Here is a 26735-nt window from a genome sequence, read left to right as displayed (position 1 = left end):
CCTCACAAATATCGGTTAGACCACATTAGACATCAAATCATAATATCCTCTGCGTTTTACAGAGGAAAAAGGGGGCCAGGGGAGGCACCCACCTCCTCTCCCTCAAAGATAATTTTTTCATTCAACAACCATACTCAACACTTTGCTCTTTGAATAAAGTTAGAAAGATGGGCACGAGTACATATATGGCACCACTCCCTTTGACACATTTTTCGAAAGCGCTAAAACAACACGGCCAAAGAAGGAACAAAAAGGGGCGAGCGCTGCTTCCATGACTATTTCCCTTCGCTATTGTTTTCCTTTCGAGATTTGCGTATAATCCGCCCTTGTCGGCACTATTGCGCACGGTGAACTAACCGCGACGTCTGTGTCTGCTGATCGGGCCAAACGTCGCTAATACTAAACGGCGCACTAAAAACTATCGCCATGTCACCAATAACAATCCTTCCTTCGGGCATGCAAAGAAAGTCGTCGGTCGCATATTTCCCCGATGCAAACAAGTAAGTGCGCAGTTGGCTGTCGTCACAGTAAGCCTGCTCTCATTGATATGTTTTCTTGCTGGCACCTAGGTTCAAAATGGTCGCTCAATAAAGAAATAAAGAAGAGGCGAAAGCTGGCACGGCTCACAACAACAAAGCGATGCGCTCAGTGCCGGTACCGGCACAAGCCGCGCTATCGCGCACCCGATAACTGGTGGGACCGTGTTTACTTCACCGCGCAGCCCGAGCCCGGTGGATCAGTGGACATCGAGAGATCGGCGGCAGCGCAACGGCGAATCTTCCGCTGACCCGAGATACGAACCAAGCGTAGAGCAATGGTGCCCAAGCCGGAGAACAAGCTGATGGCCTGGTACGTCAATGAACCGGGCAAGGTGATGGACGCCCAAGGGATCCAGCAGATTATTGGAGGCGGTGCACTATTTTACGAGGTACGCATACCAAGTACGGTTCGCGCTCGATCTTTCTCATTCATGCTTTCTGGCTGGTAAGCGCGTGCTATAGTTAGATCGTTTGTCGCCTTAACCACCCTCCTGGTAACGATCGTCGGCACTGCAGGCTACAAGGGCTTTGCTGTTGTACTCTCTTGAAACGACATACCCAGATTACCCACGATTTCGATCCTTTTTTTTTTTTTTTTGCGGTATAGAAAGCGTAGGGGGAGAGAAGGGGTGGTGTGTTACAGACGGCACTTACGCAGGTGCGACGCAGTGGAAGACGGGGGAGATATCATTCCGAAAAAAAAAAATCACAGTAGTCATAAGCGGCATCGGAGTAGAGTAAAAGTTGTAGTTAAACGCTAAAGCATCCCTTCTTAAAGATCTTGCCGATACCTCTCTTTACACAGCGGTATACACACTCTAAACACGAAGTACCCTGTAAGAGAGTAAAAAGAACGGTTCCTCAGTGCACTCTCTAATATAGGGCAGTGTGTGTTGCCCAAGCCCTGCGGTAGATTTCTATCCCTAACTATACGCAATGATTACTACGGCTGCCAAAAGATAGAGATTCTCTCTTCAAAGCACGCGAAGCAAGATCTTAACTTTAATCGAGGTTTCAACCTCATCTGACTGTTGACTTCAAAACTTCCGGTGCTGCGTCTAAAAGTCTCTTTCCCTTGATAAGTACGCCACGATACTATGCTTTAAGATGGGAACATGCCTTCATTGCCAACAGCAAAGCATTTCCGTATATTTATCAACTGAAATCTACCGCGCACTTCACACTTCGAAAAAAGCGTAGTAGTGAATACTAATTTTGGTGTAGTAACTGGTTGTCACATATGTTACTGCCATGTTAGTAACTGCAGTTAGTAAAGGGAAGGTTAGTGACAATTACTAACCCGCTGAATTAGTAACGGCTGCTACCCGCAATTTGTGGAGTTGTAATAGGGGAGATAAATGCGTTCTCCCCGCTTAACCGCACCTGACAACGTTCTAAACCGCCGGGACCCCACCCCATGATCGCGTGCGCTACCGAGCGAACGCTACGGCGGGCCTTGTTCTGAGAGAAACAAAGAAACGATGCTCTGCATGGCTGACACAAACAAGCATTTATCGTTACAACAATAACGCCAGCAAGCAACAAAATAGGCAAAGTAATCAAGGTCTTCCGACTTACCAGTACGGTTACGAGCGAATGTTCGCCCACGCTAGGGCAGGGGAGAATGTTCGAGGCCGGACGGGATGAGATGCGGGAGAACGTTTCCCCACGAGGCCTCACCTCGCTGGCGGAGAGCGGAGCGACGCGTCGAAAGTCAGCTCGCGTCGAGTTCCGCAGCCCATGAGAGGGACGTCTTCCGCGCGCGCGACTAGCAATCACGCCGTCCGTGGCGCTCGTGTCGCTGCGACGTTGGCGCGCTCCGTTGTCAGGACATTTTTGAAAAACGAGCCCACTGCATAGATGAGGCATCGAAAATAACCTCTGCAAAATACTGGAGTCATGCGCGCCCCGAAAAGCTGTAAAAATTGAAATCAAAGCCCGTTCGTTCCTTCCTTCCAGAAGCAGACGTCCTCATGCTCTGCAGCCTTCGGGTTGAGGTCATACTGAAAACTTTCACAAAAGGCACTCCATTGGTGCGTCGTTCTAACTGACGGTGAAGGGTGGGCGTAGCCGGTTCGTCGCGTCGCCTGCTCGTTGCGCGCACGCCTATGGAGGAAAAAAAATGAGGAGGGGGCGTCCGGTGACAGCCTTGAAGCCTAGTCAAAAAAGGAAAAATATAGTAAAACGAAACAAGTCTGTCACGGGAAAAAAAATGCAGGCATGAAAGGGGTGCTCACTAACTAGGGAAGACGCTGACGAAAAAAGACATGTATGAAAGGATGCACTAGATGACATGATGAAGTGGTCGAGCTGATCGCATCTCTCAATCGTTCAGTGTGCGGAGAAAATGCCACGATGCTGTTTCATTGTTGGATGCGCACGCAGCGACTGGAGTCAAACCACGATCCGGCACAGATTGCCAGGAGATTATGAGTCGAGTAGTGTCTGGCTCCAACGCATCGGGCTTCCAGACACAACGGTAAAGGATGTGGTGGTTTGCGGAAGACACTTCACTCCGGACGACTACGTGTGTGTCACCGTACGGGTCCATTTGTAGGGGCCAGTCTTTCCGGCCGTACACGCATGGCAGGGTCCATTTCAGTCCGAGCACGATGGCGAACTTTCGAATCCCAATGACAAACAAGAGTCCGTTGACAACTTCGGACAACAGAGCGGGAAAGACAGGACACAATGACAAACATGGCCGGCGCTGGCCTTCCATTGGACATTTATTTCGTAGATCGAGGAGCGGAAACAGAGAGCCCGACGAAGGGAAAGACTGCACAGGGTGCTAGAAGCAGCAAAATATAGCTATAGTAGCAATATAGAAGGCAATATAGAAGCAGCAAAATAAGCGCAGGGAGAAACCACGCACGTGTTGACTTCTCAAAGAAGTGCTTGGGACTGGGCTATAGTTAGAACATCTTCTCATATATGCTGCGCTGCTTAGTTGTACACGGACAAAGAAACTGGACAAACGCTGAGGTTAAGCGCAACGCGGCAAAGGCTTGCCCCGAAAAAAAAAAAAAAAACGTCGCCAAGCACAAGCAGCCTCAGACAACACGGAAGGCACGGAGTGCTGAAAAACACGTATGCGCACAGCGGAGCAAGGCAGCAAAGGCACGCGCACCAAGCAATGCATAATGACGATGAAGAAGCGGGGGACGAACACAGGCCGGTAAAAGACAGGGGTCAAGCAGATTTGTTGCACACTCAACCAGGAAGGGCAGGGAAGTGAGTGGAGAAGGTGAAAAAAAAAAAAAGCTTCAAACCAACAAAAAGAAATGGGGTGACGAAGGACAAAAAAAAAAAACGCGAGGAAACACCGCAAGGAAACCTAAAGAGCAAAATAGAGAGGGCGTTGGGAAACCCGCCGCTCCCCCCCCCCCCCCCCCCGCCTACACCAACACCAAATAGACCAGGTAGCGAAAACAACAAAAGGATTCTATTCAAGGCGGGGACATGACGTAACATGTGACGCACTCCACCAGACACACGCCTCCGGCTAACATCGGAGGAGGAAGGGCGATTTTCCCTTGTGGAGCCTACTCAACGAGGCGCGAGAGAGAAAAATCTCGAGGATGGAATGGAAGGAGAGGAGTATGGCGAGGTAGCTTGATTTGCGATGGCTGTAATTACGCTATTAATGAGTCTTTTCAAAAAATATTTGCGACCGCGCCTTTCGGGAACGATGCCTCGCTACCATAGAGGAAGAAAATATTTTCGACCAGGAGGTGGGCAGTTGCCCTTTAAAATGACTAACTAGGGAGGGTGCATCGTAAAAAAGCAAACCCTAAAGGGGACGAAGCGAGGCGAAGTCCCCACAAGTTAGTAGCGGGAATGTTAGTAATGGTTGCTACCTAGTCACTAGCTGCAGTTACTAATGGAAAGCATATATTGCACTCTTAAGAAAAAGGTAGGAGAATTCACTAACTACTAACCAGTTACGTGTCACACAGATCACTACCTTCTTAGTAACTGGAGGTAGGAAAAGTAGAATAAGTGAAAGTTACTACCTCAAGAAGCAATTGAAAAGCACTACAGTCGCAAACAAAAAGTTAGTCACAAAGGACACGAAGGTCCAAAATATATTAAAGGGTCACGCACGCGTGACACGCGTACAGCGCGTGCGCAGGTAAATCTTTCTCAGTCTTATATGCTCCGTAAATCTGACTATCAATTACGGGCTAGTGGCTCTTACTCGTTGAGCTAAGATGCCAGCGTTAACTATGAAGTTGAGATTGTAGAAACAGCTTAGTCTACATACCCGCACGTAGAAATGTTTAACTACAAAACCAATTTGTTCACACAACAGTCTGTGTCAGTTCTTTGACTTTATTTTAGAGTTTAAGGAACAGTTACTAACTAGGTACTAACTAGCGACTATAATTAGCAAAAAGGTAGCAAGGGCTACTTTTACTAACAATACCTTGAAGAAGGCAGTAAATTTTTAGTAAAACGAAGTCAGAGTTAGTAACTTCTGCACTCACTGCCTTTTTACTACCTTTCTTTAAACCATGCCCCTAAAAGAGAGTGCCCTAGAGGACAGCTTACTCCTTGTTCGTCACCTGATAGGGTAATACATGTTTCTAGTGTAGTGGGGAGCTCGCTTTGAAATGCATCTCGGCACGCATGCAGTAGCAGTATGAAGCATTTACGCGTCACAGTCAGTGCGCTTGCGGCAACAAGAGATAGCAAGAAGCACGTGAACACCACCTATAGGGAGTATGCACCGTTGTCGCAACGACCACATTGTTGTCTGCTGAGCGACTGCAGCCGCCAGCTTGTGTTAAGGGCGTGCCTATTGTTCCGGCCTGCACTGCTGAAGTTACGCGCTGGACAACAAAATGGTGCCTCTGACGTCACGTGAATACCCCGGGGCTTCAGGAGTTAGGTGTCGGCGAAAGGACGTATAATTACATCAAGGATTTCCTGTCGCACAGGACGATAAAACTAAAATTTCAGGACTTACAATTCCACAAGGTTTACCTGGGAAGTAAGGGAACGCCACAGGGATCGGTGCTCTCCCCCTTCCTTTTTAACGTGGCAATGAGGGGCCTTCCCGCCGCACTCAGGAATATAGACGGCATAAAATTTAGCTTGTACGCAGATGACATCAACATATGGTTGAACAGTGGTAGTGACGGTAGCATAGAAGAGCGGCTGCAGGCAGCGGCAGACACTTTAGTGTCCTACGCGGCCGAAAGGAGCCTTGTGTGTTCGCCGCAGAAATCGGAACTTTTTGTTTACAATCCGAAAGCGCTCCGGTGCAAGCGCGACTGGAATTTTGAAATTAAGGTAGAGGGCAAAGCTGTATCGAAAGTTAATCACATCAGGATCCTCGGACTTTTTATCCAAGAGGACGGTTACAATGAAGGAACGATCAAGAAGCTCAGCAACTACGCTGCGCAAGTAACAGGGATCTTCAGGAGGGTCGCGCTGAAGGGCAGGGGCCTCAAAGAAATTAGCCTCTTGAAACTGACGCAGGCGTATATTATTAGCCGAATATGCTATGCCACGCCATTCCTCGATATTAGGGTAAACGAGAGAGAGAAGATCGACGCAATTATTCGGTGTTGCGTCAAGAGGGCGCTGGGCGTACCTATCTCCACCTCTACAGACCGCCTGTTGGAAATGGGGGTGCATAATACTTGGATTGAACTCGCCGAGGCGGTGCGAATCGCCCAGCTCGAAAGACTGAGTACAACGAATACGGGCCGGACCATCTTAGAGTGCGTCGGCCGAAAAGTAGATAGGGGCATATGCGACAAGGTCGCCCTACCGCCACAATGTCGCGAGAATATCATCGTTCCCACCCTCCCCCGCAACATGCACCCAGAACATCACAGGGAAAGACGGGAGAAGCGGGCGGAGGCGCTGGTTAAAAGGGCCGGGAATTTCAGGGCAAATGAGGTTGCCTACGTGGACGCAGCGAGTGGCAGGTCGGGGGCGGCGGTCGCCTCAGTAGTCGACGGCTGAGGTGCACCAGTCGCCGCCGCCTCCATTAGGAGTAGAAACATAGATACGGCCGAGGAGGTCGCAATAGCGTTTGCTTGCGCCGAAACCAAGGCTAGTTTGATTCTTAGTGACAGCAAAACAGCAATCTGCAGCATCGGAAAGGGCAGGGTCTCGCCAGAAACGGCTCGAATTCTGTCCGCAGCCAAAATTGATCGCAAGATCACCTTAATTTGGGTCCCAGCACACACATCCGCCCCCGGTAACGAGGCGGCCCACATGTTAGCCCGAGATCTCTACTTCCGGGTAACTGTAGAGCCACCCGACCCCCAGGGGATGGACGAACGTTTGCAAACGTACGCGGAAATCGCCGTGCACTACAGGTTAGGCAGGCGTCTAATGCCACCACCAGATCCAAACTTAACCAATACAGAGGCCATCGCCTGGCGACGATTACAGGCCGGAAATTTCGTTAACCCTGTCTGGTTATTTCAAACCACGTTAGACGATAAAAAAGGTGACAAATGTAAGACCTGCGGAGCGAGGGGAACCCTCAATCGTATAATTTGGTAATGCCCTGGATCCCCGGGTGCTGAGGACAATATTAAGAGTAGAGAAGCCTGGGAGGCCCTTCTGCGAAGCGAGGTCCCCGCCGACCAGAAACGAGCTGTCCGCCTGGCGGCTGAAGCCGCGAAGAGACAATGTATCTTCGCCAGTCTTTAGTCGCGGAGGTCCCGTCCCCCGTCCCCTAGGCCTGCGTGCCAGGGACGGGGAGTAGGGGGCCTCCTACATCGGTGGAAATAAAAGTTGTTATCAATCAATCCGCTATGGTCCCGGTGTATGTCACCAGAGGTTCGCTGGCGTATATTTGCTCAGCGACAGCATTTCGCTTGAACTTACAGTTTGGGTCAAACGGTTTGGTTTTCATCCTCGTAGTGAGGCACGTATGGCGCCTGTGAAGGTGTAAACCTCTGCGGTGCAAAGGGAACCCTCCTCCTCTCAATTTTGGTGCTCAGGCATGCCGAAGTGTTTGGCCATCTCTGAAATAAAACCATGGCGACTTGCAGAAAGGTACTTCTGTATCCTGAACGTCAAAGAGTGCAGCTGTAGTACATGCAACATTTCTGTCCGATGCCTTTGAAATTTTTTGTCGGACAGCTATTAAAAAAGGAAAGGAACCGACGGAGGAGTATAAAACTGCCTTAGTTGAGACCAGCATTACCTCGTGAAGCTTTCTTGGGCAGAACTATAGAAGATCGTCCTGCGAACAGCTAAAGGGCTAAAGCCACTCTTGCAACTGCTATAGCGAGTGATAATTAATCCAAATGTGCCCGAGGGAAAAACTGTTTAGGAAGAAGTCGCCTTGTTAAACCAATATTCGCTCTTCCACACACTTCTCGGAACAAGCATAAACATGTAGTGGCTGGAGATAAAATAAATTGGACGCATCATGCACTTTCCTAGCGCGGGAGAGGAAGTGTTCGGCCATGCCTGGGTGAAGGAACGCGCCGGAAGGCCGCCAGGCCAAGATGGCGGCCTCCAGGGACCAAGTTAAGTGCTTAAGCCTCGCCACGTGCGGGCATGGAAAAGGGAGCCGGAGGAGGACCCCAGCGAAGGCTAATGTCACGCCCCCATACAGGTTCTTCTTATATTTTCGCAGCTGCAGTGGGCATAAAAATGAATAAAAACATATTCCTTCGCTTAATTTCCCAATCAGGGTTCTCACCTACTCTCGAGACGCGGGTATGAACAGTCCCGTGTGCAGAAAACACTTCGAAAAAATGAGGGCCCATTCCACATGGCTGTCATAACACAAAGCCGTAAAGCAGCTAAAAGCCCCCCCCCCCCCCCCCCTCCTTCTCTGCGTATGAGACATTATAAATGTGTTTTTCTTTTGTTGCGTGAAAAACACACAAATAAACTAATAAATAGCTCCTGTTTTCCAAACAAGTGCGTCTTGCACCCATGTGATCACTCACGCATTTTTCTTTTTTTTTTTCCGGTAGGGCGTCGCATGAGCGTTTACATGAGAAACCATGTCGTGGGCTTCAGGCGGTTGCCAAGAAATCTAGAGCAGAGTGCGGTCAAGGTTTCAAAAGTTCGGGAGATTGAACAATGGAATCGGTTGTGTCAAGTCCTCGAGGCTAGAGCTAAAACATTGTGTACGCTGTTTATCTTGACATAAACGGCAAGTCAGGACTTCACTAGCTTTTGGAGCAACGAAAAATGTAGAATGCCAGTTAAGCATGCGCCAGGGGTGCATGAGCACAAGTTACGCTATCGCCAACAGGCCGTCATAATGGGCGCTGGGCTGCGCTCGTAGAACAGGAAAGAACTGGAAAATAAGCCCCCCCCCCCCCCCCCCTTAAAAAAAAAATGGCTGCCCATGAGGCCCCGCCAGCAGTGAACCAGCCAGAGGACAAGCAAATGGTAATGCAGAAGTGGCGCTGCGCAGTGATCAAAAAACCATCATCGAGAATGAAGGGCTTAGGAAAATTGCCAGCGCGACCTTTGAGCTACGCTGAAAGCTTTGTCGTGCTTCCACATATGGAGAGACGGTCAGGCTGATATAAAAACAAGATAGGACTCGACTGATCGACACGCTCCGATAGATAAAGTATACCGATAACGTACAGTTGAAATACTCCCGACTTCCGACAGCCCCTTGAAAACTGCAGCATCGTAACCGTGACACGTGTCACGCACAGGCGATATGCGATGCGGTAAGGCTGCCTCTTTCTGGCTGTATATACCGTTAGTGCCCTTCGTTTGCAGGTGAAACCAGATTTTACACGATTCTTGCACCTCTATGATATTTTTTTTAAAATTCGGTTAAGCCTGATTTCGCCCTGATAATGAGATGATGTTGGTTTTCCAGTTCATATATAAAACAGAACAGGGCAAAAAAAATTTGTGGATATCTAATGCTTATGGAGTATTAAACGGCTTTTAAGCTCGTTACACGAGGCGGATGAATTTGAGGGTAAGTTTTAAAAGGGCGATTCAGAAGCGAGAGGCCGAAACACGGCTACCGACAAGACGTCTCATCGGAGACACTGCGAGAAGAGCTATACCCACGCTAGCGACTCCCAGACCCAAGGACATTGGGCGCTTAAAATCGTCGCTGTGCTCCATAGGAGACTGGTTACGTACGCGACGAAATATTTTTAACAGATTAGGGGAAAAAAGCTAATCGGTAAACAATTTTTTTATAGAACCAGCGATTTCCGTGTTGTTTATGAAATGTAGAGCAAAAAAAAAATGGGGCATGTCATGTCTAGCAGAAAATGAACTGTTTTAGTAAACTGCCTTTTGCTGGAAAAAACGACCCGAAAAAACCCGAACCGCGGAAAGTTTTTCTGAATAACCTGATTTCCCCCGATTTAGAGCTGGAAAAATATCACGAAACTTTTAACCCCGAATACCGAAAAAAATAAAATAAATAAAACCCGAAAACGAAGTGTATAATATACTGTGCGCGCAAATTTATTTATTTATTTATTTATTTATTTATTTATTTATTTATTTATTTATTTATTTATTTATTTATTTATTTATTTATTTATTTATTTATTTATTACACTTCTAAACAGTCCCTAGCCAGGACATTGCATATGAGGGGTGGTCATAACATGGCTAAGATGTTGGTATGTGGGAAGGCTTGCTTCGATTGCAAACTTCAAGCGTGACAGGTCGCTTATGGTTGCAGTATATTCTGGCAGACGATTCCAATCACTGGCACTGCAGACGAAGACATGAATTATTGAACGTGTTTGTGCGTGCGCGTGGAAGGTACAGTTTTTGTCAAAAGTAACCAGGCTGCATGGTTTGCTTCTAGAAGTGGAGCCCTTACAGCTTCTCTGAAACTGAAATGGTTATTAAAGGTAAGGACTGGGGGTCTTCTTGCCTTCCAACACGTTTTGATCTTTATGAAAGCCACAAGGGCTCCACTATACAAACTAGAAGCGAACCGTGCAGCCTGGTTACTTTTGACAAAGACGGTACGTACACAATGTTGCAGCGGGAGTAGCGGTAAGGTGGTCTGATAACATTGTCACCCGGCGACTATAGAATGATAAAACCTACGAAAAACACCGAGTCGCGCTATTTCACGAAGGGAAGCGAGCGGTATAGGCTAAGATGTGCTTTCAATGCTGCAATACTGTTGCTGTAAGAGCAATCAGACAGATTAAACCTAGTGGCGCGATCCTGAATGGATTCGAGCGTTGTGATTAGATTGGTACGATGAGGATCAAAAATAGCGCTAGCATACTTAGTTTAGGGCGAATTAGTATCTTGTGGGCAAGTAATTTAACAGAAGGTATAATGCAAGCGCCACTTAGCGACGCAGACAACTCAATAACCGGTTAGCCTAATGGTGGTCCTCTTTACATGACATGTCCAAGCTAAATCATTAGAAATACGGACACTTAAGTGTTTACAGGAATCATTAAGGGTGATGAGATTATTGTTAATAAAAAAGTAAGAACCACATATCTACGGTGGTGGTGCAGTGTACTTTGCTAGTAATTTGTTAAGATCCTCTTGCAGGCTGGAAGCATTTATATGACACAATCCCCAGCGAAGAGATCAAGGTACGAAGTTAATATAGATTAGGAAGAAGAAAGGATCAAGTACAGTTTCTTGGGGCACACCAGAGAGGACGGGAGACATCGGGGGTGAATGTGTTCGCGTAAACAAATTGTTGGCGGTTAGTAATCCTCGAATCTTCTGGTGGACGAAGGTTAAGATTTGAAAGTTTTATTTAATAAGGGCTCATGGGGGCCCTTATTAAATCCTTTTTCATAGTCCGAAAATAGGACGTCAACAGCAATGTTCTGGTCAATGAAATGCAAGTCACGAAGGAAAGGTGCAAGCTGAGTACCATGACATGAACGCCCTTTGCAAAGACTATGTTGGTTAGAATGAAAGAAATTAACATGATAAAAATTATCAACTCTCGAGTAGATAACATGTTCCCGGAGTTTGAAGCAGATTCAAGTGGTGGAAATGGGGCCACAATTATTTGGAGACGATATGTCGCTTTTCTTAAATACAGAAATTATTTTACCAATCTTCCAGTCTGCTGAAACATATCCAGTTATTAGTGTTCTGTTTGCATATCAGTAACAAGTCGACAAAGGCTGCACGGAATCAAATGGGAGAAATAAAATTATTCAGGATGGCTACCGAGGTCTTCCTTTTTTTACGCCGTTTCAGTTATCGCTGTCACATCAGCCCGGAAGCATGCAAAATATCTGGAAATAATACAATATACACAGAGTGTTTCGGCGAAGCCCGCCAGTGATATGTATTAAAAATGGTAGCCGATTTGCGTAGTTAGGCCAAATGCGAATATGGCGTGAAAAGAGTGATTACTGAGTTAAAATTGGTCGTTTACTATAACTAACTTCACTTACAGTATTAGCAGCTGAGACTTAGGTTTCTTTAACAAAACAGAAATATATAGAGTGGTCTTTCGCGCTGGATGCAGTTTGCGAAGGTAACGGCAAAAAAAAAAAAAAAACACTGATTCCATTAACGCCGTACGACGATTCTGTACGCCATAGCGAAATTCCGTACATTCAGACTTTAGAACATTTTCTACGTACTTTGTGCGCATAATTTTCTTTTATATACGAGGTTTACTTTCTTGTAAAAATTGTCCCCAAAAAACACTGTTTCAACTTTGAAGACTTTGAACAATGAAAAGTAAAAAATGTACATGGCGTAGCTCAACCAAATTTTCTGAATTTAACAAAACGTGCAATATCTACAATCCAGCTAACTTGTTTGAGTTTTATCAATTTGGCTAGCAGTCCTGAATATGCCCTATTCTTTTTTTCATTTTTGAAGTTTTTCAGAGCCCCAGTTATAAACAACTATCCACTGGAGCTAACAAGCGGACATTCTGTCCCTGGATCAACATTTTATCTAGAAGCTGAAGAAACGTTTTTTTTTTCTGCATAGTTCTCACAAAAAAAAAAGCTGGCCAAAGGCAGGCAAGTCGAAAAAATGACGTTTTATGCCACTCGTATTTTTTGCTCACTCCACGCGTGCCAATGCTATATTTTATTAATGATGCAATAGTCGAAAAGTAGACAAAATGGTCTTTACAGTGAACTAAACATTATTTTTCTGGCACAAGCGAAGAGGCCACAGCGATCATACCGAACATACCGGTTGTTGTTGTTGTTGTTGCCTCAAAAACCTTGGCACATACCCGCGGTGGTGTATTGGCCAGGGTTTGGTGCAGATCCAAACAGAGAAAAACTCATCCAGGTTTATGGCAAGCGGCTCTCAAATATAAATAGAGGAGTCTGTGAAAAAAAATAACAAATTTTGAAAGATCTTGAGGAATTCAGAATGAAAATGGAGGAAACAAAGCGATGCGGGTTGAATAACTAAGTTTTAAAGCAATAATCGGAAATAAAATAATTTTGTGAGAAAAGTAAATCCTTCGAGAACTCAACACAAAAACCTCCCGGTTTCGATAATATACTTGTGAAGAAGCTGACACACCTGCTTAAGGGGCAACTGAAGAGGTTCTATAATTCGGTGGTTTAAACGAGCCGAATGCTTGAAACTTGCAGGTAAAGCATACGAAATCTTTTTTGCGCTAGGATTTGAAATGATGACGTAATCGCCGACTAAAGGGACATTGGCGTTGAGGCCTCTCTGCAGCTCACATCGACTGGCAGAGGCCCCAGTGATGACGTCATGTACGGCGGCGCCAAGTTTCCAGCGAAGAAGCGGCTGTTTCAAGGAAGAAAACGAATGCCGTCGAAGGTGAAGCATTGCTTGGCGGCATCGGAAGACGCACGGCGGCATGTAGACGAAGGCAGTGAACATCTTAAATATGGACAGTTATGACGTCATCACGACTTTCCCTGCACTCCACCAACGCAATGAGGTGAAGCCTGAACATCGTCGCGGTTTTATTCAGTGATTACGTCGCCATTTTAAATGCTAGCCCAAAACTACTTTGCAGGCATCACCAAGAAGCTTCACAGATTTGAATTCTCGAATAACCTCGATTTTTCAGAAAACTATTTCACATTCCCTTTAACGGCATGCCCTTTGATATCAAAGGTTGCACCGAAGGGGAGGAGGGCGAGAAAAACGGCAGCCCTAATTGAGCGAGGGAATTTTTCAAAAACTGAATTCTCTGCCCGGCAAAGCAGTGGAGGATGAAATGATCTACCGTTTCAAGGTACCTGCATGACGCACAGAGATTCGACGGCTTGAACCCAGAACGGCATGAATATAGATTAAGGCGAGGAATCCTGCAGCGCAACATCGCCATAGAAACCCCACAGTGCCTTGATGCGCAAGAAAGTATGTTCCATGGGAATTTTAAATGTTCGAAATCCGCTGTACCAAGGATGGGCTCACGGCTCAGGTACTGGCGAATTTGGTAACGTTCATAACGGGTCGTGGTCAGCAGGGTGAGGTTCGGAACGGCAGGGGCAACAGGCCCATTTAACCTCCACGCCTTTCCTCTTCCTTTTCATCTTCCTCCTCCTACTCAGAAACGGCTGATCGCCGCGGTACCTCTACATTGCTACGCTGAGGCGTTTGCGTGTCTTCTTCGAAAAAGGCGAGCCACTTGCTTCATGAAGCAGGCAGCTCACACACACACGCCTGGACAAGTTGCCACCTGCCACAAGCAGGCTTCCGACAGCAGTGGCACAGACCTCAGAAAGCATTTAAATCATGTTGAATACGTAATAGTACGCTGCATGGTTGACTTAATTTTAATTGTTGACCTTTTAGTTATTCAGTCAGCTTCGGAGCTGACTGTTCGCAAAAGGCGTCTGAGATTCGAAAAAAAATGGCCTGGCTTAGCTGCGAAGCATACCGCCAGCGAAGTCTGCGCGTCCGCAAGCGAGCGCACGAGTTGAGCCCCAGCTTTCACAGCTGTTGTGACGTCATATCACGTGGTGTGCCGATGTAGGTCAAGTGGCAGCTACGCGGCCGCGCGCGGCGCAGCAAGGAAGAGCTCGGTTGTGCGGCTAGTATGCTTCGCATAAAAGCGACTCGGCTCATCGCAGTGGCACTACGATGTGGTGGTGGTGGTGAAAAACTTTAATCAAAGAGAGCTTGAGGGTTAAAAAAAATAAAAAATAACCCTGCTGCATGGTCGGTATCCTTAGTCCGGGACACCGCATGACGAGGCCCCGTCTCGCGCCCGCTTGACCAGAGCCCTTTGGGACTCCAGTGTGGAGCAGTTGAGGAGGGCAGTCTCCCATGCCTCTCGGGTGGGGGTGGGGGAGGGGGGAAGGTGAGGATTCTGAGTACATGCCCGCACCATGTGAAAGATATCGCAGATCTCTCCACAGTGCGGGCAGCGCCCATCTGTGTTCGCATCGAAGTGTTTTGCTATTGCAGGACAGAGAAGGGTTCCTGTCTGCAGGCGCCGCAGAGTTCGCTCCTCCGCCTTACTCAGCCCCTTGGCAGGTGCCGGGTAGAGACGGTGGCTGTCGCAATAATAAATTAGGATTTCGCGGAACCGCAGACGCGGTTTATGAGCTTCTGAGCCATGACAGCTAGGATGAGGAGCCCGGTGTGTGAGCGCTCGGGCGGCCGCATCAGCGGCCTCATTGCCTCGTAGACCCTGGTGGCCAGGAGCCCAGATCACTTTTGTGCGAGTTGGATCAGCGAGAGCGCGTCTTAGAATTTGCGAGGCCAGAGGTGATATTTCGCCTGCAAGATAAGATGTGTGGCCCGCCCGTGCGCCAAGTCGAAACCTTGCGCTCCCTACAGCCGCAGGCAGGCATCACCCAGTCAGCGGCGCATGTGTCACGTGACCCGAGCTGGGGGAAGGCCGTGGGGGAATGAGCTGCAGCCCAGGCGCACAGCGGCGGCGCACGGTTTCGTTTTTGCGCGTCACACTTTTCGTTGTGTCACACTAGCGAGCAGAATCGCGTTTTAAAAGTTAAAAAAAAAAATAGATGTGGCTGTCTTTAATTCCCGGTCAAAAATTTCTAGTTACAGCGTAGTGTCCAACTATAACAGCTATAAATTTAATTATTAGAGCATGGGTAACCAGCTTAGTAGTTAACACGATTCATTAGTTTTCTGGCATCCGGCGCAGCTGTCTTAAAGGGAGGGTGAAATAGTTTTTGGAAAATTCGAGGTTATTCGAGAATTCGAATCTATGAAGCTTCTTGGTAATGCGTGCAAAGTAGTTTTTCGCTAGCATATAAAATGTCGACTCAATCACCGATTAAAACCAGGACGATTTTCAGGCTTCTCCTCACTGCGTTGGAGAAGTGCGGAAAAACTCGTGGTAACGTCATAACTGACTACATTTCAGATGTCCACTGCCTTCGTCTACATGCTGCCATGCGTATTTCGATGCCGCCAAACAATGTTTCATGAGCTTCACCTTCGACGGCATTCTTTTTCATCCTCAAAACAACCGCTTCTTCGCTGGAAACTTAGCGCCGCCGTACGTGACGTCATCACTGGGGCTTCTGCCAGTCGCTGTGCACTGCAGGGAAGCCTGAACGCCGATGCCCCTTTAGTAGGCGATTACATCACCATTTCAAATCCTAGCGCAAAAAGATTGCATGCTTTACCTTCAAGTTTCAAGCATTCGGCTCGGCTAGAATAATCGAATTCTAAAAACTCTTCAGTTGCCCTTTAAGACCGTATTTATGCATAAAAAAAAGCAGTTAAAAAAAAAAAGAGGTTGGTGGGTTCGGCAGAAGCACGCTGAACACGTCTAAAATAATAACGAAGTAAAAATTGATTCACCAATTCTCGAGCCCCAAGATTGCGTGAATAGGTGGAGTAGTTTCGGAAATGATTTGGAGTTCGTTTTGCGCTGCAGGAAAGCGTGCGAAACTCCGACGAAGCAGGTGCAGGTAATCGCTATCAGCGCCGCCGCAGCGTGCACGCTTCTAACGTGAGGACAGGGAACCCCGGCTAAGCGCGATTTGTGGTATTTTCATCCGCTCTATAGGATAGGATAAACTTTATTTGCTATATTTTACAAGTTATTATGGTCGACAGAGGTCGGCGCCCCTATTCCAGGGCACCGCTGAGCTTGGCTGCTCGCTGGGTATGGATGACCAGTTCTCTCTGGAGAACCGGGTTGCCGCTGGAGAGCAAACTTTCCCACTGTTCCGCACTCGAATTCTGTATTCTATGGAAAGCCTCGTTTCTTTTGCATTCCCACGTGATATGATATAGGGTGGGTTTGGCCCCACAACTGTCTTACTGAAGCTCTTACTCATAGTCATGCTGAATTAAAACGTTGGTTAACTGATCGATTATGTACTTGAAACATGCCTTTCCGTTACATGCACCAGGCCCTTCTTTTTTGCTTTTAAATATCGTAAAAATGGTGTCGAACAATATCGACCATAGAGTTAGTGTACAATATCGCCACGTATCATTGTAGTGTCCGTTCGTTCGCGCTGAAGGCCGCAGGAAGGGGGCGTTATCATTTTTGTTCGTGACGCAAGAAGCGACCGGACTAATCTCGATTGATCACAGCCGCGAAGAACTGCATCTACGTTTTTCCAGATTACTGTTGTTGATTTTGACCTGTTATCTCGAAGTTTCCTTGCCAGCTTTAAATTGAGCGATGCAGCGAGCGGCGGCCATTCCTAGTTCGAATCTTTGACGAGCACGTTTGCTGCTTACGCCGCTGCCGTAACAACATTGGCCAAACTCCGTCAGGTGGGGGACCAGGTGGGCCGCTTAGTCCGCCGGGTTTCTAACAAGCGCGGGGGGTTACGATGTAAGGACGCCTCGCGGCTGGCACATGCATTTGTAACCAGTCGAATTCTATATTCGACTCCATACCTCCACCTGCGCAAGCAAGACGAGGATTCACTCGAAGTCATCCTCCGCAAAATTATTAAGCAGGCTCTAGGCCTCCCCGTGAGCACCTCCAACAAGCGCCTCCTGGGACTAGGCATGGTGAACACATTTCGGGACCTCCGGGAAGCCCACTTGACTAACCAATGCACACGTCTCTCGAAGACATGCGTGCGTATTCCATCCTAGTGGAGATGCGCCATCCACGTGCGCCCTCTTCCCGCGAACATGAACCGTGAGGACCATTATGGCCGCCGCCTGGCGTGGGGGGAACCTCTGGCACGCCACTATGGATCGAAACCCGGCGTATTCTACGTGGATGCCTCCGGCCCCCACCACGGGGGATGGTACACGGCCGCAGTCGTCCACGAATCCAAAACAGTGAACGGCCTTACTTTCATGGGCGTCCGGAGGGGGGGGGCAAGGGGGGGCGGCTGCACCCCCCTGGAAAATCACTCACTCGAACCGTGAGTGATGGCCGCACGCCAGGGGCGGTGGTGCGCTCAGTCAAAAGGGTAAAAGCAGCCCCGCATGGTCACATCTGCGAAATGCCGCGTCCGGGCGTGCGTCGTTCCGCCGTTTTCAAACCACGCCATCGTTAGCTCTACTGAAGGGCGACCTGTTCCAGACATACAGCGGCACCGGCGAGCATGTGTTTCGAGCCGCCTTGAGATGGGTGTCTGTTTCTTTGATCTCTAGAGAGATAGCGACACGGAGGCAGACAGTGCACGGGGCATCTTGTTTTCGCCTATCGTTACGCCGGTCACCGATGAATTCTTAAGGAGGGAAGGTAAAATCAGCCGTGTCCACCCCCGCTTTGTCGGGCTGCTCAGGGGCAAGCGGGCGATGAGTTGGCGCCGCCGCCGCTCGCTGTCTCCTCCGATCCACGGGTAGCGCAGTTCGGTAGAAGCGCCGCTTTCAGAATCTCCGGCAAAGGGGATTAGCTGCTTTTGTTCACGGCGACGCAGTCTCCCGAGGCGCCCCCACACCAGCGTTCTTTGCGTCTTCTGCGAAAACCAGCGCCTTTGGTCAACGCAGCCCGATGGCGCCTGCCTGACTCGCCTGTCACCTCTGGCTGGGCCTCAAATCACAACAGCGCCCATGTACTGTGCGTGTCAGTGCATGGTAAAGAGACCCAGGTGGTCGACATTACCCGGAACTCTGTACTACTCCATCCCTCATAGCCTGAGTCGTTTTGGGGCTCTGAACCCCATAAAAACACAAAAACAAATTTTCCGACTGGAGTGGCGAGTGTCCCTTCCCCTCGGAAGTTGCGCGGCGTTCCTTTCACCCCCAAAGTGCGCATTCGGGGATACTGCGGCAAGTAAGCCCTTGCACGTGTGCGCGCCTCTGTGTTTGTGCTTGGGTGTTTTTAGTGGCCGGTTGTCAGCGAAGCTGAGAACAACCAAGACAGCGGACGAGAAAACGACGAGCGGAGAGCAGTGTGTGTGCGGTTGCTCGACTGTGCGGATGCGCAAGCAAGATGGAGCGAGGTGTATGAAGCTGCGAGCGTGCATTTATCTTGTAAATAAGTTTTCGTTGTATATATAGTCATCTTTTGTTTTCAACGTACGCGTTCAACAGTTTTTCCAATCAATGTGTATGATGAGTGTGCACCGAGAGCGTGTAATGAAGCACAGAAGTGAATTTATCACACGTGTAATTACGCAATTCGCCCAGAAAAATCCGAGGCGCCTACAGTTGCTGTTCAAGGAAGACTGACTGAGTGACTGTAGTTGCGTGTTTGTGAACATATTGTGCTGTGTGCTGGTCATCAATCCGGGTGAGTCGAGAACCCGTATGCAGCAAGACTGAGCACTCTTCTCCACGAAGTGATATAGCATCTTTTTGCATTTTTATTAATTTTAGTTGTTTCTTCGTTGATAAACTCCAATGTACCTCTCCTAGCCGCGCTTTAATTTGCTGTTTGTAATTTTTCTTTCATGTGTGCATTTTGTTTAATTTTTATTTATATATAAATAAATAAATTTACTCCGCAAATAGCGCCTTTCTGCTACGAACATACCCCCCCCCCCCCCCCCCCCCCCCCCCGGGGCACCAACGGGCCCCCCCCCTGCAAAAAATTCTGCGGACGCCCTTGCTTACTTTCCCAGCCCGTGACATAACACACGCGGAGGAGGTCGCCATTGCGTTGGCTGCACCTGATTCCAATTCAAAAACAATTATTTCCGACTCGCGAGGGGCATGTCGGAACGTCGAGCAGGGCTGGGTACCGTATCTAGCCTACCGCATTCTCTAAAACAGCGTCTACACCGGGGACCCCGCTCACCGGCGTATCGTTTGGGCTCCTGCTCACATGGGCCTTGAGGGAAATGAGGCAGCTGACGCCGCCGCCCGCGCGCTCTCTCACCGGACATTCCCCTCCGACCCCGACGATCAGGAACTAGAATTCACTCCCGCTTACTCCTTCAAAGACATTTCTTTACTTTATCAATCTGGCCATGGTCTTTATCCCCGCCCGGGTAAAGGTCTCTCAAAGGCGGAAGAGCGGCTTCTGCTTCGCCTATATACAATACTTTACTATATGCAAATACTTTGCTGTGCCCGGCAGCTCTCAAACACCTCGACCCTTCTTTCTCTGGCAGCTGTCCGCACTATGCGGAGAAGTCTTCGGACATCTACCACATGGTGTGGGCCTGCCCCTCCAACCCTGCTATCCCCCCTCACCCCAACCCAACCCGGGAGGACTGGGAGGCGACCCTGCTCGGCTGCTCTGACCTGCAGGCCCAACGGGCCCTGGTCGCGCGAGCCCGGGCAGCGGGCGACGCCGCTGGGGTCCCGAACTAGGGACCTCCACCTAGTACTTGTGAGGGCTGGCCCCCTCTGGGTCAGCTCATACCTCACCTCCTGAAGTTTATCTGTAAATAAATGTTTTCCACCACCACCTGCCGTGCTGTGTAGTTCTTTTGCGGGCGCAAGTCAGCCCAAATAAAGAGCTTCGTTTGCAAGTCTTGTTGCTGTCTTCCTGACCACTTGACTGCCGTCACTACAACGTGACAATATGGTCCATGTACAATATCGGGCTTTTATGATTATTATCCGCTGCGGTGGCTTCGAATCCTGGCCGCGGCGGCCATTTAGGAGGAGGCGAAACACAATTCCCGTGCGCTGCTGTCTTGTATCAGTGCGGTAAGATAACCTCAGGTGGTCGAAATTAATCCGGAGCCCTCCATGAGAGTCTTTAATTGCACAAGGGCAGCCTAAGTACGTTAAGTCCAATGTATTGTACCATTTTATGGTACTGTTTTAGGTGGCGCCACTACTCACATATCTAGTCAAGCAGCGCTACGGCACAAGGCCAAAGGGAAGAAACGGACGAACACAGCGCTGAGTTCGTCCCTTTCAGCGCTTTGTTCGTCCCTTTCTTCCCTTTGGCCTTGTGCCGTAGCGCTGCTTGACTAGATATGTCAGACCAACTCGCCCACCAGTTCATGTTGCCACTACTCACGCTTATAGCGCGCGAAATACAAACGGGCTCATCGCAGGCGTCCTTCACGCGGGAAGAAGCAAGCAAATCGTCTGAACGGGCATGAGACGCAGTGCACGCAGTATGAACAGAATCCCAAACTTGAGAACATGACGCTTCCCCTTCACGAAGTGCTTCCTTCGCAGGCACCGTCAGCCGAAGACGGCGCCGCCATGCTGGACCGAATCAGGCGGGAGAAGACGATTCGTTTCGAGGACCGGCTCTACATATCGCCGCGCAGGGACGACTACGCCAGCACGGTACGTGTGTCTACGGCAGCAAGCACGCTGGTCGACAGAGCAGGTGTCAGTAAGGTTCCTTTTTACAAATCGTGCTCGTGACCACAGGTTTCAAAATTCGTAGTGTATATACATGCTGATGGTCCAAAATTTGGAGGTCTCTGCCGCGTCACTTGCGGCAGTGAAACGAAATGGCTATTAAGACTGTTCGATGTCATGAATGCAAGGGCGAAGCGGTGCTTCCGTCCGCAAGCCTGTGGGAATTACGGCATGTGAGTCTGTGTTTGGACCGGATCGAGTGTCGAGAATGGCCAAGAAAGACGTCATTGCGCAGACGGAGATGATCGGGCGCGAGCACAAGCACCCGGACGAGGAGGTGCGCTACTTCGAACAAGGCACTGGATACCTGGACGTTCGCGACCCGGCAGACCGGTGGCTGCGGCTGCAAGTCGGCCCGGGACACCTGGTCGTGCTACCCGCACACACCTATCACCGGTTCTCGCCGGCCTCGCTGCAGGTGCGCCCTTCATTAGCTCGGGCGTGGGGGAAGAAACGCATTCTCCTCTCCCCACGCTTCACCTAAAGTTGAATCTTTGAACCACCCGGCAGTAGAGGAAGATGGGGTGAAGTGGTGCAAAACTATCGGTAAATTGACCGTGGATATTATAGACAGTAGTATGGGGCTTTAAGCAGGCACAACACGTTCGCGCCTATTCCCGAACAGGGTTCGGCGTTTTGAGGTGGTGGCGAGATATGCGCCAGGAACTAATTATGCGCCATGGAAAGCAAGTGGGCGCTGCTTTTACCAACTAGCTCAGATCACAGTTTTGCTCAAGGAAGTGAAGCGCGGCTCGCATCAAGAGCTTTTTCACGCGAAACCTCGCCCCGAGTGATAGGCATGTGGTCCTGCCGCCGAACTTGCACCGTCACGCGCTGAAGGAGCGGTGGCCCTAGCGCCGATGCGAGAGTTGCTGGCGTAGATCTCACAACCATCGCAAAACGCCGAACCCCGTTCGGGTCAGCGTTGCGAAGATAAGCGAATGTCGTTGCTTGATCGGTCGTCTGGGAGCGCTGAAACTGCTTCCCTATCATGTGGTTCTTTTTGTATTTCGCGGGCTTTCTTTTAAGGCGAAGCTGTATCAGTGGTACTTCGTTGCAAACTTGACAACCAGTTATTTTTCGGTGGGATCTAATATTCCTGCATTGAAACTTTCTGCCTGAAGGCAATAATTAAAAAGTTATAGCTACTTAGATTCTGCTAATTAATTACGTTTGCATAAAAAAAAAATTTAAATAGCGCCACAGCCGCCTCTTCCGCTGTTTCCTAAGATTTTGTAATTACCGACCCCGAGGCCCGCACCCGTCCGCGCGCGTCCACCACCGCCAGTGCGAACGCTACGCGTGATGCGTCTACATATCGTGTGTTGCGGAAATAAACACACACCGTAAAATGCTTTTCTCAGCTAAACGGGCGCATTGTTCGAGCTAAAATTTCGCACAGAAATGGCATTTGGTCGGCAGAATTGTTTTATACCACGTTTGCTTGGGGTACTTACCTGATTCGAACAGAATATTCAGATCGTCTGCGGCAACGACGAAGAAAATTAAGCCGCTCTGTCAACGATCGCACCGGTGGCGCCATCTCGTTTGTTGGTCGTGAAGATTCAGCAAAGTAGGGGGATTCGGAATTTTTGAAGACGCTCTTTCAACTGGTTTCTAATGGTCACAGAAAACTTAGCTTGGTCAAACTAAGTTTTAAGCAAGGTAAGTTTTCTGTGACCATTAAAAAAACAGTTGAAGGAGCGTCTTCAAATCTCCCGAATCCCCCTGCTTTACTGAATCTTCACGGCCAACAAACGAGATGGCGCCACCGGTGCGATCGCTGACAGAACTGCGTGATTTCCTTCGCTGTCGCCGCAGACGATGCGAATATGCCACTTTTTTTTATCTATTGAGGCAAGTAACCCTAACAAATATAGGATGAAACAATTATGTCGACAAAATGCCACTTCTGTGCGAAATTTCAGCTCGAACAATGCGCCCGTTTAGCTGGGAGAAGCATTCTACCGCGTGCTTTTATTTGCGCAACACGCTATAGACAGCTCCTGCGTCCGTATCGTATTTTTTGTGCAGAGCGAGTGCCCTAGCTTTCCGCCTTCCTTCGTGGTGGGAAGGGTGCATATTCTTTGGTAGTGGTTTGATCCTCAGTCCCTTACATTTCGCAAACATGCGCAGTTTTGATGACTTTATTTATTTCACTGTAGTGCGATGACGGTACATAGGTGCAGCTGGGCACATAGCGTCTTGGCGCTCTGCCAAGTTCGCCCAACGATCCTGCGCAGCCGTAGCCGCTAAGAAACGCAAAAGCTTTAAGAAAGTAGTAACGACGCTTTCTTTTGTAAGTTCGATTGTACCACTGCAGGGAATCTGCTAAATTTAATCTTATTCATGAAGTATACATATACATTCGGTATTCCATGCCCAGCTTGAATGCACAGATTCTACTTAAAAATTCTAATCTTACATTTCAAGCGAACGCTCTGGAAGTTTTCGTTAATTGAACCTAAATAGCAGGTGTTTCTCGTTAAAGTTACCAGATGGCATACACGGTTAATGCTCACTGCATTTCTGTAAATAATTTCTGTTACAGCCCACAGGGCACAAAAACAAGGTAAAAACAGGCTCCGCCAATTCACTCGCATTCTGCATGCTCTGCCCTCTTCCATGTGACGCCAATGACCCACAGGAGGAAATCGTTGTTCACCGTCTCTTCGAAGACGTGGATGCCTGGACGGCAGACTTCAGGGGTGACCGCTAACGACGCACCACTTCTGTCCCATGCTGATCTGTGTGTACTCGCATGACGGGAGTAGACTCTACGTAGAACCTTATGTCTTCCGTCAGAGGAGGGCAGCCCGTTGGCGAATGTGTAGTCTATTGCATACGTGCATTCTTTTCTTTCATATCGCCGGCGGTGTACATGTGGTTGATGGGCATGCCAACAGGTGCAGAATCTATCAGGACGCTGTGATCAGGTTTTTCTCAGTTGCATTTCAGTGCAACATGGGGCACACGGTTCCTCTAGTCTGCAGGATGCTCCGGCTAGTATGAGCCAGGGGATTATCAAAAATAGAAAAGAAACAAAAATGATAAAACTGATGCACGTTGTGGGAATGAAACTCAATATTGCTGGCAGTTGCCTGTATCAACATTATTAAAATTTGCTAGACTTTAAGCAATCAAGTTTTAAACCTCTAATGTTATCTGCCCACCAGACTCTCTCCTGTCTCCAGTTAACGTTTGCCTTCTCCTGGAATCCATCCTTTTGCCCTAGGAGGGCATAATGTTGCAATTTTGAGAGCGTTGTGAGGCCATTGTTAATGTTGCATGCTTTGTTGAAAGCGTAGTGAGCAGTTTTGCAATAAAGCTCCTGAAGGAAAAACTATGCCACTCTAAAACTTCGTAACAAGCTTTCCATGGAAACAATCAATTTTAATTGCTGAATTTAGCACAGATAAGGTCAGTACCCTTGCTCGCTATTGGGGACCACCAACCTGTACCAGCCCTGGCTCACATTAACTGGGACATCTTGTATAAAGTACAGATTTGTATTTATAGACGCATGCACTACGAGACTGAACACTGCTCTCAAATCAAACTTGAAAGGGCATATAAACTACTGAATAAAAAAAAATACCCTTTGTCATTCATACTTCAGGAGTATTGACTGAATACTAATAAACTGTTTCCTTTCATTCAGCTTTGCAAATGCAGGATGTGCAGGTGGCTCCAATATGAAACGGAGCAACCAGTTTGCACACAATTTTCGCTGCTTGTACACTGAAATCGAAAATGCCTCACAGGCATTATACAACCAGAGGAAAACTATTCAGAAAAAAAAAGAAGCAGAGTAATCATTGGTTAAATGAGAATAAAGTACTCCCTTCAAGTTGGACCTACCTGTACATCCACTTCGCAACCTCCTGCTCCCATTTAAAGTTGCCAATTATAACTGCAATGTGTCACTGGAACACGATGATACGCAATATGCTACAGTCTCTGAACACCTTAAAGCTACAGCCACAGTTGGGGCCGAGGAATATCGGGTTCAGTGGATATGTATGGAGAAAGTGTCATAGTAACTTTTATCATATTATATATACGGGACCATTCACCTGTGAGCAATCCATTACTCTTCTTTCAAGAAAGCAAAACAGTGCCTGTATTCTATGCATCATTACTTAAAGCAACAGTTGGAAGACTCCTAGTACTGCTCCTTTACTCACATCATAATGGAACAGCAGTAATGGTACAGGGAATGTGTTGTGTATTGGCATACATGATGGGTCTTTGTTTCTAGGCAGTTATAAAAGAAAAGAAAAGAAAGCTGAGTTAATTCATTTCAAACAAACTCTGAAAACATTCCAATTTTTACAACAGTCACTCACTTTGAAACTCAGTTTCCTTCATGCTATGCTTATAGTTTTTGAACTCATGAGCCAGTCGCAGGTGCCCGCCAGCAGTTTGGGCTAGCAATACTGAAGAAAAGAGCAACATTTCATGCACTGCGGCGTCTGTCATCGGACCATGCAACCATCATTCCAAACTGCTTCTGCAAAAAGTACATTAATGCGAAAGCATTTCTTGTCTCATGAGTAGCGTGTACAGGACATGTCAGCAGAGTGTGTCCACACAAAAGTGACCATTTGAAAAAAGAAATTTGCCAGCTCTGCGGTTCAAACCCAGGACCTCTGTGTGCCAGGTGGGCCCGCAACGCAGGCACCTCGAAGGGCCGTTGGTTCAAGCATGTTAGAGGGGCACGAAGTGAACACGTAGTGTGTACGAAGGTATAGTGTGCTGGGGATGTGTACTGATGTTGCACAACGATGACTTGCAAAAAATGTTCGAACACAAATGCTTTTGCATTTCTCCAATGCAGCAGACTGCAGTGCTCTCCAATTTTTAAAGTGCCAATGGCCGACAGCATCACCAGGCCTTTTACTTCTAAACAGCAAGAATTCAACGTGAATAGCATCAGTGTACAGCTTTGCCATAGTAAACTGCATTAAAAGTTAAGACTGATAAAACGGCCAACAGAGTTGAACAACCAAAGGAACCTAACAAGGGCTATTTGCTAGGTGACACACCATGTGACATGCTGCAAGCTTCAGCACCATAGACACGTTTTCATGTGCTGTAATGGTTAAGGCCCATGAAGCTTTTCAAATGTATACTCGGAGATTCAAATATGCATCTTCTCTGAAATGTCATACTTTGTTCAGAAAAAGCTATTACAGATAACACAACTTTGGTTGCTTGGCTCCTGGCTCGTTCACATCTACAATATTCCTGCCTAAAATGATGGCCTCAGCATTCTATCAGTGTGTGCATCTTGGTGCACATTACTGAAGACAGTCTTGACATGAGGTAGCCTATCATGACCACTCAACTACAGTGCAGAATTTGGGTTGGCTTAGCACTTGTGGGTATATCAGCATATCAGAGGAGTGACACCTGTGCTCTGACCCAAGCTGCTCTGCCAGCACATAAGCTGAGCACTAAGAAACTTAAAAGCAGTGCTTGATGCCGACATTCAGGCATTCATGTTCAGCCAAACCTTACACATGCAAACACCCATACAGTGCAATCTAAGGAACAAGAAGTTGCCTGGCTCGACAGTTG

General features: G+C 48.1%; 1 protein-coding gene across 1 annotated transcript; it reads left to right on the top strand.

The window, feature by feature from the left end:
* The first annotated feature begins 641 nt into the window (after positions 1–641).
* LOC149341818 (acireductone dioxygenase-like) lies at positions 642–24765 on the top strand. The gene is made up of 4 exons (XM_089544033.1): positions 642–928; positions 20961–21074; positions 21388–21570; positions 23800–24765. Exons 1-4 carry the CDS (start codon positions 815–817, stop codon positions 23869–23871), a joined length of 483 nt encoding a protein of 160 aa, XP_089400159.1. The 5' UTR covers positions 642–814; the 3' UTR covers positions 23872–24765.
* Positions 24766–26735: the final 1970 nt, after the last annotated feature.

This window comes from Amblyomma mixtum, chromosome 5 (genome assembly GCF_055824585.1).
Source record: "Amblyomma mixtum isolate Tamu chromosome 5, ASM5582458v1, whole genome shotgun sequence".
NCBI classification, from domain to species: Eukaryota; Metazoa; Arthropoda; class Arachnida; order Ixodida; family Ixodidae; genus Amblyomma; species Amblyomma mixtum.
The sequence above is the reverse complement of the archived record's forward strand: the minus strand, read 5'-3'. Positions and strand labels throughout refer to the sequence as shown.

Excerpts from the sequence above, each read along its gene's own strand:
- LOC149341818 (XM_089544033.1), top strand. The coding sequence starts at position 815 with ATGGTGCCCAAGCCGGAGAACAAGCTGATGGCCTGGTACGTCAATGAA. Across the intron at positions 21,075-21,387 it reads GGGACGACTACGCCAGCACG|ACGGAGATGATCGGGCGCGA; the intron begins GTACGTGTGTCT and ends GTCATTGCGCAG. Across the intron at positions 21,571-23,799 it reads TCTCGCCGGCCTCGCTGCAG|GAGGAAATCGTTGTTCACCG; the intron begins GTGCGCCCTTCA and ends AATGACCCACAG.